General features: G+C 42.4%; 1 protein-coding gene across 1 annotated transcript in view; it reads right to left on the minus strand.

Annotated features, from left to right (window-relative positions):
- Positions 1-1186: 1186 nt before the first annotated feature.
- rwdd (RWD domain containing 4) overlaps positions 1187-11521 on the minus strand; it is a 22348-nt gene continuing 12013 nt past the window's right edge. The window contains exons 4-8 of the mRNA XM_038276712.1: positions 4976-5126; positions 4225-4330; positions 2128-2177; positions 1999-2001; positions 1187-1907 (exon numbers count right to left, since the gene is read on the minus strand). Of these exons, the coding sequence (XP_038132640.1) occupies positions 1875-1907; positions 1999-2001; positions 2128-2177; positions 4225-4330; positions 4976-5126 (343 nt within the window). The 3' untranslated portion in view covers positions 1187-1874. The remainder of the gene's footprint in view (positions 1908-1998; positions 2002-2127; positions 2178-4224; positions 4331-4975; positions 5127-11521) is intronic.

Consider the following 11521-nt stretch of genomic DNA (forward strand, 5'->3'; position numbering starts at 1 on the left):
CGGCAAAGAACTCATGCTCTTCCTCAACACTGAAGTCCTCAGACATTTTTCTTTCGTTGTTTCTTTCTTTGCACAGGTAAACAGCACATTTCTTCTTCTACGCTTGCATTATCGGCAGAGCAGACGCTGAATGCGCACTTTCATCTGGTTTGGTCTGCCGCGGTTTACGTAGACTCGTGAACGCGCTTTCAGGAAATCCTATACACTACTGTTTATGCTCTAAAAACATTCTAAATGACTTCGTTTCGAGTAAATTATGGACGCTACCCACTCAGGACACTTGGAATACATTGGACGAGCAGTATGGAGGAATATTGACACGTTTTTTGTGGACTTTTATGGACCTTTCTGTCTCGGGCGCCATAGACCTCCATTATTTGAATGTCAGCAGACAGCAAGAAGCCTCACAGATCTCCAGATGCATTTGAGATATCAAAAAAGTACTCCAGAGTGTTGTTCAGCATGGGGGTGAGTAGAAAATGAAGGCTAATCATGTTTGGGTGTACTATTCCTTTAAGAACCCTTGGCCATTTTCAAAGAACCGCGGTGAGAAAGGTGAGCTTCAATGACGTCTGAAACCGTAGCTCCCCACAGATATACGCCTGAAAGTGCGCAGAAAGAGTTAGCTAACAGGACGAGCGCGTAGGACGGCTTTACGTAAACATATCACCAGAATGATTGACAGTTAGGAGGACCACTTATTTTGATGATCCACCCGGAAATAAAAGATCGTCCTCTATACCTTTAAGCTAATAGTACGTAGCGTTGCTTTAAAGCAGCATGATCATGGCTGCCCTGCTTTGCCTCCAATATGTAATTCAATTTCAACTGAATTTAAAAAATAAGTCTATTCTTTAATCACTTTTTGTTAGAAACACACCGTCTAATTAAATTGATAAACTAATGTGTTTATTATTTATAATGTAATGTAAACCCCTTTATTGTCCAACAATCGAGAAATTCACTCTCGGCATTTAGCCCCTCCCCTTAGGGAGAAGTGTGGGGTTAAGGGTCTTGCTCAGGGACCCAGAGTGGCAGTCTGTGGGAGTGGGGCTTGAACTCAGAACCTCTGGGAGCCAAGTGCAATGATCTAACCAGTAGGCCACCATTCCCTAAATAATCGATTTATCTATAGACTTCCCTTGTGGAGACAATTTGAAAAGAAGTAAAAAAAAAAAAAAAAATAAGAAGTTGACAAAATGTTAGTTTATTTACATACAAACCTTTACAATGAATTGAGAAAATTTAAAGTCAAATAGGAAAATTAAGGGTTGAATTTGTTGCATTTTTTTACAGTCACAGCACCTTAAAGTAACAGCAGTACACTGGGTTAGAGGCAACGCTAAAGTCCTGATGGGCTGAAAACACGGCAGGTCTGAGCAGATAAAACCGCAGCTGGATGGAGGAGGGACGGCCACGGACGGCGGCCACAGACGGCGGCCACAGACGGCGGCCGTGCGGCGCGTTCACTGTCCCGCGTTACTCCGGCTGACCAGGGGCATCGATGTGGGAGCACTAGCTTCTCCTATGGAGCTAAATTAAGGCTATAAATTTTGATCACAAAATTTTTTTGGGGTGAAAAAAATAATAAAAAAATGAATGACTGAAAAAAATATTTGGAAATGAAAAAGAAAAGTTTAACATATTCAGGTTCAAGCTGGTTTTTTTTCTTCCCCATTTTTACGTTGCTGGCCCTTTGTGTGGTGGGCGGGGCTTAGATGATGTGTGTAGAGGCCTCGACAAGACATTCCCTGTTAGAAACTTTAAATGTCTTAAAAGCATTGTCTCTATCTTTATATATTTGGACTTAAAACAAAATGCTCAATTAAAAGTAAAACAAAATTTATGGCCCCAATGTAGCTCCGTATTCTGCTTTAGTCGTCGTCCTTTCCTCCCGTTTTACTCAGCTGTGCAAAGACACGAGGGAAACAGTGAGACCTCACGGTTGGACAGATGCTATGGAAATTTAATAAGAATTAAAAATAGTGATGATCTTACATGCTGGAGGTTGGTCAGGCAGCCATTTTGAAGAAACAGGAAAGGAGAAAGTCCATTTAGGAGGGTTAAAAAACAACAAAAAAGTGTGCACTGTGCCTCCTAGTGGATAAAAGATGACGCTGCACCTACCTTAATCACGTCAACCCAGTTCCAGCCTCTGGGCAGCTCCCCTTTATGGTCTGAAAGTAGAAAAAATAGCGAAATACAAGGTGAAGTGAGCAGATAGTAGCTGTGGAGGAGCTGCAGCGATCTGCCGCTCAGGTGGTCGATGAGCAATCCCAAACTATAGCAGAGCTACAATGGAGCGGTTTCCCAGTCAAAGTAAATTACATTGAGAATGTGTTGCAGAAATATTGAAATGACCTTAATGTGACCTTAACGAGCATCAAAGATTAAGCAGCAGATGCTTTTTTTCTGCTCAAATCTCCGTGTGAACGTAGCATTAGGCTTTTTAATTGTTTTTAATATTGTACCTAAAAATGATCTAATGAAATTTCCACTTCTAGCCAAGCACACATACTTCCCATAATCAGGACAAAATTAGTGTTAGGAACAGAAAATTAGAAAAATTAGCTGCATTCCTCCTCAAAATGCAGGAGATAGCATTTCAGGGACTAAATAAAAAAATAAAGATAAAATGTAAAATACAGTTTTGAATTAATTATTTTACATTTTAACCTTTTTCCAGCATTAAGAAAAATTTCCTTCAACTTTATAATAATGAACCCATTTATGACATGAAATGCAGCAAAAACCAGAGAAGAAAATGATTGACTGTTTTAATAATAATCTCTATAGTTCTCCTGCTATAGGCTTAGACTGCTAGAGGACATAGGGACCCCTTTTTCATCATTCTGCTTCATTCTATCTCTATTCTCCCACTCTGCAGAATCTGTTAGTTCAATCTCTAACGTTCTGCTCTCTCTGCTTTTTCTCATAGTAGCTTCATCTGGTCTGTTCCTGTTTGGCTGTGACTCCATCCTGGAGAGAAATATCAGCTGTGCTGCTGCCATCAACACCTTTGTTTCTAGATGTTGGAGCTTGGCCTGTTTTCCAGTGTAGTCCTGTTTCTCTGACTGTGACTAACTGGATGTGCTCTCTTCATCCTCTGACATGGGAGCTGGCTCGGAGCTCGTCTGCCTGGCTGTGTGTTTCCTGGACGGGGCCGCCTGTGGAGCTGGTTGACGGTTGCCTTTTGTATCAATAGCCCCATTTACACTACCCTTGAAAAACCGATCCAGGCCGAGACCGGTCCGAGCTTGGATCGGTAACCAGGCCAAGCTCAGTTTTGACGACCGTTCACACGTCACACTTATCTCGGTTATCTCGACTCCTTGACTCCTCGCCTCCTAGTGACGATGTGCGGTATTACTGCTAGGATTGAAGGAGGGACTCAAGCAGCTGGTGGCGGTAATGCACCAAACGCTGTTTGTCAACCGCCGTAAAACCCAAGAAGAAGAAGACGAAGGAGGAGGGAATCAAGCAAATCAAAATGGCGGCACCCGTCACATTCAGAAAGTTATGCTTGATTATTATTGCTGTACTTCCGTGTTTGGGGTGGGTCAGGCGAAGACGGCAACCTTGCGCGGATGTACTTGAGAAAGTCGGCTTTTGGGAAGCCGACTTTCTGGAATGGAGTGTGAATCGGCATGTTCAGCCAGTCGGCGATGACGCGTTCTGCTCATGCGCTCTTGTTATCAGAGAACCGAGCCAGGAAAAAACCGAGCCGAACCCACCTCGGGAACTGGTCTGCAGTTAGCGCGGTCCGGTTATGTTTATCTCGGTTCAGTTCAGGTTGTTTCCGTTCACACACGACAAGTTATCTCAGTTACTGAGCTCGGACCGGTCTCGGCTCAGTTTTTTAAGGGTAGTGTAAACGGGGTATATGCTTCTTTTTCTATGTCTGCTTCTGTCTCCTTGAACCCCAGTGGGCCTCAGTAGATGGCCGCTCACACTGAGCCTGGTTCTGCTGGAGGTTTCTTCCTGTTCAAAGGGAGTTTTTCCTCTCCACTGTCGCTACAAGCATGCTTAGTGTGAGGGATTGCCTTTGAATTGATGCAAACAACTGGTTTTCCTTAGATAGAAAACTTTGAATCAATCTGACTGGATGAATTGTCTCTATAAAGTGACCTGAGATGACATGATGTGAATTGGAGCTATAGAAATAAACTGAAATGAAATTAACATTTTTATTTTCCGGTCTCATAAAAGCAATGAATTCATCACCTGTTCTGTTAATCATCCTTCTTTTCTGAGCTTTGGTCAGTTGCTCCTTCTTCTCCCTCTTCTTTGCAGCAGAGGGCGCCGTCGCCTCAGTGTTTGATGTCAGTGTCTGCCACAGACAAAAGTCAACCTACCGTTAAATGGAGTCAATTTTGATCCATTATTGTATCAAACAAAGAACATGTTTGATAAATGGACAAAAAAGAAAAAAACAATGCAATCCTAAAACTAAAACTTCTTGATTTTCACTTTGTTTTCTCAATTTTTTGTTGCTTTTTTATGTTCTTTTTTTTTATAATTTAAATTTTTTATATTTAGATTTTTCTAATTCTTTCTGAAGAACATTTTCTCTTTACTTCAGGAGGCGGGCTTTCCTCTGGAGGGAGCATTTCTATTGGTCTGTGGGATGAAAGCGACAATCTATCTCTTAATTATTAGATTTTTTCTCATAATTACGAGATACTGATCTCGTAATTATGAAAAAAGCCGTCAGATTTTTTTTTCTTTGGTGAATAAAATATACTTCCGTAGTATTGGGCTTAAAATAAAAATAATTTCCTTTTAAAAACAAGAGTTAAAAAGTAAGTGAATCTGAAAATAAAAGATCTGTTCTTTGCTTGCAGCAATAACAGAACAAAATCCACAGCACATATTCTGCGTTCAAAGCTTCCTTCGATGATGTAACTGATAATAAAACTTCTCAGATAACTAAACTGATCTATAGGAAGAGAATCTACTATAGATCTCCACTGACCACAGCTGTCACCACGGGCCTGTGGTTCTCCATGAGGGCCTCCTGGTTCTCCTTTGCCCATTCAAACAGCGTATACATCATGGCAGAGCCCAGGTTCACTTCCACCTGCTCCTCCAGCTTCGACAGGATGAGCTGCTTCGTCTCTGCGGAGCTGAAACCAGAAGAAAAGGCTTCAGTCTCCGAAAAAAGCTGAGAAAACGCGCTGCAGCCTCGACTCAACCACAAACCGCCTCGTATTTTACTAGCATTTGATTTGATGGAGAAATGACCGATCGATGAGAAGAGCAGGAAGTTTGCTTTACTATGACGCCCCTAAATAAATCCAATGCATCAGAAATGAAAATGAGACCAAAACTGAACTTATTAGGCTCTAATGAACAGAACAGAAATACGGTTCTACAAGAAAAATAAATAAAAACAGAAAAAGCAACAAGCGATTTTATCAAAACCAGCATAGCCAGGTCTAAAGAAGTGTCAGACAGCAGTAAGTCATTTTAAAAATAACCAAACTATGGGATAACTACCAAGAAATGTAGGAGGGGCTAGCTACTTTCCGCGCCGACAGAAACAAAGAACTCAGCGGTAAGAGCCGAGGAGGCGGACTCTGTGTTTACATCAATAACAACTGGTGTAAAAATGCTAGAATAGTCTCAAGTTTTTGCTCTCCGGACATAGAGCTTCTGACTGTTAGCTGCAGACCCTTTTACCTGCCCAGAGAGTTCACTGTTGTTACCATCACAGCGGTGTATGTCCCCCCCAGCGCTGATACAAAGGAGGCCATGAGTGTTCTCTATCGGACTGTCTCTGAGCTGCAATCTACACACACAGAGGGCGTTTTCATCATTGCTGGAGATTTTAATCAGGCGAATATGAAAACTGTTCTCCCTCATTTTTATCAACACGTGGATTTTGCTACTCGTGGAGAGAACACTCTGGACTTAGTTTATACAAACATAAAAGACGCATTCAGAGCAGCCCCCCGCCCCCACATCGGCTCCTCAGACCACCTTTCTGTGATGCTAATTCCTGCATACAGACCCCTGCTGATCAGAGCAAAACCTACAGTGAAGCAGGTGAGGGTCTGGACGGAGGGGGCCATGGATGCACTCCAGGACTGCTTTGAATGCTCTGAATGGGACATGTTCAAATCAGCAGCAACATATGACAACAAGATCAATGTTGATGAGTACGCCATGACTGTTTCAGCCTACATCAACCACTGCATCGAGGACGTCAGCACAACAAAGACCATCACCACCCGAGCCAACCAACGGCCCTGGATGACTGAGGAGGTCCGCCACGCGCTAAAAGCACGGAACTCAGCCTTCAAGTCTGGTGACAAGGAGGCACTGAGGACAGCTAGAGCCACCCTGAACCGTGCCATCAGGTTAGCAAAGCGGAACCATAACCAGAAAATCCAGCATCTGTTCCACGACGCCAACAACACCAGGAGCATGTGGCAAGGCATACGGGCGATCACAGACTACAACACGCCCCCTGCCCCGGTGGATGAAGTTGATGCTGACTTCCTAAACGGACTAAATAACTTCTTTGGGAGGTTTGAGGCACTAAATCGCACTCCAGCAGTGAAGGCTGTCCCACATCAGGAAGAGGAGGTTCTCTGCCTTGACACAGCCGACGTGTGGAAGACTCTGAGGAGGGTCAACCCGCGGAAGGCCCCAGGTCCCGACAACATACCTGGGCGGGTGCTCAAGGAGTGTGCAGGTCAGCTAGCTGGTGTCCTCACGGACATTTTTAACACCTCGCTGGAGCAAGCCACAGTGCCAGCATGCTTCAAGTCTGCCTCCATCATCCCAGTGCCAAAGAAACCTCAAGTCACCTGCTACAACGACTACCGGCCCGTCGCACTGACTCCCATCATGATGAAGTGCTTTGAAAGGCTGGTAAAGGAACACATCGTCTCCAGTCTCCCCCCAACACTCGACCCGTTCCAGTTTGCCTACCGGCGAAACCGCTCCACTGAGGACGCCATCTCCTCTGCTCTTCACCTGAGCCTGGCCCACCTGGAGGAGAAGAACACCCACGTGCGGATGCTGTTCCTGGACTTCAGTTCAGCGTTTAACACCATCATCCCACAGCACCTGGTGGGAAAGCTGGAACATCTGGGCTTCAACACACCCCTTCGAAACTGGCTGCTGGACTTCCTCACCAACAGACCTCAGTCGGTCCGGGTCGGTCAGAACACCTCTGATGTCATCACCCTCAGCACGGGCTCCCCTCAGGGCTGCGTCCTGAGCCCCCTGCTGTTCACCCTGATGACATATGACTGCGTCCCCAGGTTCACCACCAATCACATCGTGAAGTTTGCGGACGACACCACGGTGGTGGGCCTCATCAGGGACGACAACGACCGGGACTACAGAGAGGAGGTGGAGCAGCTGGTGGACTGGTGCAGTGAAAACAGTCTGATCCTGAACGTGGAGAAGACGAAGGAGATCATCGTCGACTTCAGGAAAAACCGCCCCCACCATGCTCCACTGCTCATCAACAGCTCAGCTGTGGAGGTGGTCAGCAGCACAAAGTTCCTGGGGGTGCACATCACGGACAACCTCACCTGGACTGTAAACACTTCATCTCTAGTGAAGAGGGCACAGAAGCGCTTGTACTTTCTGCGGAGGATGAGGAGAGCCCGCCTGCCCCCGCCCATCCTCACAACCTTCTACAGAAGCACCATAGAGAGCGTTCTGACCAGCTGTCTCTCTCTGTGGTGTGGAGGCTGCAGAGCTTCTGACTGGAAGAATGTGAGGAGGGTGGTGAGGACAGCGGAAGGAATCATTGGGGCTCCTCTTCCCTCCATTAAGGACATTTCATCACAGCGCTGTGTGTCCCGAGCCCGTAATATCATCAAAGACCCCTCACACCCCCACCATGGACTGTTCTCCCTGCTGCCCTCTGGAAAGAGGTTCCGCAGCATCCGCTGCAGATCCACCAGGTTGTGCAACAGCTTCTTCCCCACTGCCATCAGACTGTTGAACCTTTGATCCACAATCCGAACTCTGCACCTATTGCACATTATCGGGCATCAAATGCTGCTGAACTTTTAACTTTTAGCCCTTTAAATTGTTCATCTCATTGTATTTTTCAATAACGCATTTTTTGCACAAATGCCATTTTGCACTGAACCACTGCAACTTGCACACTGTCTCTTATCCTCTGCACTGTTCACACTTTGACCACTGCTGCACTTTTTGTATTTTTCTATAACTCGTGCCATTGTGAAATATCAATGCAACGTTCATAAGCTGTATGTAACGCAATTTCGTTCTGTATGCACCCTGTGCATACAGAATGACAAATAAAGAAGTCTAAGTCTCTAAGTCTAAGTCTAAGAAATAAACATATGTAGCTGTCTGAATGAGATGTAAGTGAATTAATGTGAATAAAATGAGTCAACTCAGAGGAAAAAGTGATAAAACAAATTTATAAGTTACAGCTTTGCAAAAACCATCAAGTAAACTGAAACATTTACCAACTCAAATCACTAATTTGAGAGTTCAAATCAAATATTTACAATTAAAATGAACAAACTAGAGTGAATCATAAATTCAAAAGTAAGAATCAGAGATTTATAAGTAAGAATTTCCAACCTCTGGTGAAACTGTTACCCTTCTTACCACTTGGTGGCAGTAAAGCATCTGGCAAAAACGAGAAGAAAACAAAAACAGAACCGCAGGGCTCGATGTTAACCATCACCCGATCTCACGGGGCAAGTAGTTTTTATTGTTGGGAGAGTACAAATTTAATTGCATTCGCAAAAAAAAAAATATATATTTATCACTAAAAGTTACTTTAAAATCACCGACGTTCGATGAAAACGACCCAGAAGCGTTGCAGAGTAGTTTTAGTACACATTCTCGCGTGATTTGAAAAAGCCGGGGGATTTTCCGCCAGATGGCGTGATTTTTGTCCACCTAGTGGTAATTTTGATGCAGTTACCAAAACGACAAACGGCTGCATTTATCTTGTCAGGGAAACTAATCCTGAGTCAGTTAAAAGTCAGGGAATTCTGAAATGATGTCAGACTGTGGAAACCCTGAATAAAATAACTATAATGATTCTCTAGAAAAGTCACATTATATTAATAGTATTATCTAGTATAAACATACCGTGACTCTAAAATAAAAGTTATTCATTTGTGACGTTGACTTCTGTCTGTGATTTATCTTAAGTTTTTAACCTGTCAAGTTTTGTTTTTTAGATTTTTAACATTACAATTTATATTTTTCCAAGCACACAACAGTTTAGAGCAAAGTTTAGTTTGAAAAGAATGTGCAGGAAGGATTGAAAAGCATGTTAACACGGTAATGTAGGCTGACGCATGCAGATACACACCAGGAACCTGGAAACTTAAAAAATACTGAATTACAAAAACATGTTTCATTGATATATATACAAAATGAATATTAGGAACTATATTTATCAAACATTATACTGGGCAAGTAAAAATTGTTTCTTGGCAAATGAAATGTGAAAGTCACTTGCCCAAAGGGCAAGTGGTAAAAATCCTTAACGTCAACGCCTGGAACCATCAATAGAACGTCGTCTTTGCTGAAATGTTATTACGTTCCATCGATGGTTCTGTTTTCATATCCTCGTTCTAGTAAATGGCGATTTGTTTCTAAGTTTTGATTTGTATTTTCATTTTGGCAAAATATTAGCTCCATAACTCGTATTATCACAGGTGAACAGAGGCGTGCACAGACATTTTGGGGGGCAGGTGCTCAGGAGGGGGGGGGGGGGGGGGGGGGGCACTTTTTAGCGCACGTGTAACACTTAATTATAAAAAAAAATAAACGCATGTTGAATGAAATTTGACTGTTATTTGTAACATTCTCTAAACGTGAGTTTTCAATGGAAAAAAGTCACATCACCAACAGAACAGACTAAAGCATACTTCTTTCATCTGGCTCATCTCCCTGTTCTCCCTCACCCATCTGCTCTCCCTCACCCATCTGCTCTCCCTCATCCATCTGCTCTCCCTCACCCATCTGCTCTCCCTCATCCATCTGTTCTCCCTCATCCTGGTCTTTTTCTGTCTCTGTGTCTTCCCTGAACTCTTCCTCATCTCCTGTCCTGGTAGATGTTGATGGTATAGAGCTTCCCTGCTGTGACTGGCTACAATATATTAATAATAACCATCATGACAATAATAATGATAATAATAATAATAATAATAATAATAGCTTTAACAAATATGCCACATTAGTTTAAATAATGGGCTATTAGGGCAACATGACTGGAAGTCTTGTCACGTGGATATGACTTATGGTAGCCTACAAAATAATAGCTATTTTAATACCTGCTGCACAAACCACTTAAAAATAAAATGTGAACAGCTTTTAAGATTTTTCAATACGATTAACCCTCCTTTCTTGGCATTGTGATGCAATTACTAAATCAATATACAATTAAGACAATAAAGAGACCAAAATGTGTTAATTTATGTTGCCTAACAAAACCTATACAACAGAAAACGTTTGTCTTAACACATAGATTTGTACAGAAGAGGATTAGGGCCACTGAAAAAAAAAGTTAACTGATTTTTAAATTTTATTTCAGTTTAACATGGGAAAAAAGTCAGAATTCTGACTTTTTTATTGTCAGAATTCTGAGATTAAAGTCAGAATACTGAGCAAAAAGTCAGAATTCTCAGCAGAAAGTCAGAATTATGAGAAAAAAGTTAGAATTCTGAGATTAAAGTCAGCATTCTGACTTTTTTCCCATACTAAACTGAAATAAAATTTAAAAATCTGTTAACTTTTTTTTTTTTCAGTGGCCCTAATCCTCTTCCGTATTTGCAATTGCAAACTCTACCAAAATTATTTGTAGCCTATGTGGTCGTCCTCACGTTATCTGTCATTGACTTGGGCTGCAGTGTAAAACTATCAGAATCAGAATCAGGTTTATTGCCATTGTTAGTGAAGGAGTTCACAAACTAGGAATTTTTTATGGTACAATCGTGCAACATGAAACACATAATATGGAATAGGTAAATAAAATTATAAAAATATCTAAAAACGGTGGGTATACGTCATGCAATAAAATAGACTAATGTATACACTTAAGATAAAAAATATGGATACAAAATATAAAAAGTAAAATAGCATCTTACAAGGAGACAACTAGTTTATCAGGTGACCAGTCGGCAAAATGCGTGTTTGGTGCTGCTGAATGAGACATTTTAATGCACAACAAAATGATTCTGCTTGATCTGTATATTACCTGGCTAATGGGGCACGGGAGAAGCAGCCTGTCAGCGACCGTTCCTGCTATCTGAAAACTGCTATGATGCTGCGCATCTGGCATGCCCTGCGGGCGACCGAGCGAGTTCACGTGACAAAGGAAGAGAGAGAGGCTGGTCGTTTGTGCGCAAGTAGGTCGGTCATTTCGGGGCATTGTTTCAGTCGTTTTTAATGCCTCAGGTTTTCAAAAGATCATTTCAAAACCGACTTCAGTAAAATCTTAATAATATCAATAATAATAATAAAGAAAACGAGTTTCAAAAGGGCATTTTCTTTGATAGAG

Source organism: Cyprinodon tularosa, unplaced genomic scaffold (assembly GCF_016077235.1).
Source record: "Cyprinodon tularosa strain WSP-4 unplaced genomic scaffold, ASM1607723v1 ctg1263, whole genome shotgun sequence".
Lineage (NCBI taxonomy): Eukaryota > Metazoa > Chordata > Actinopteri > Cyprinodontiformes > Cyprinodontidae > Cyprinodon > Cyprinodon tularosa.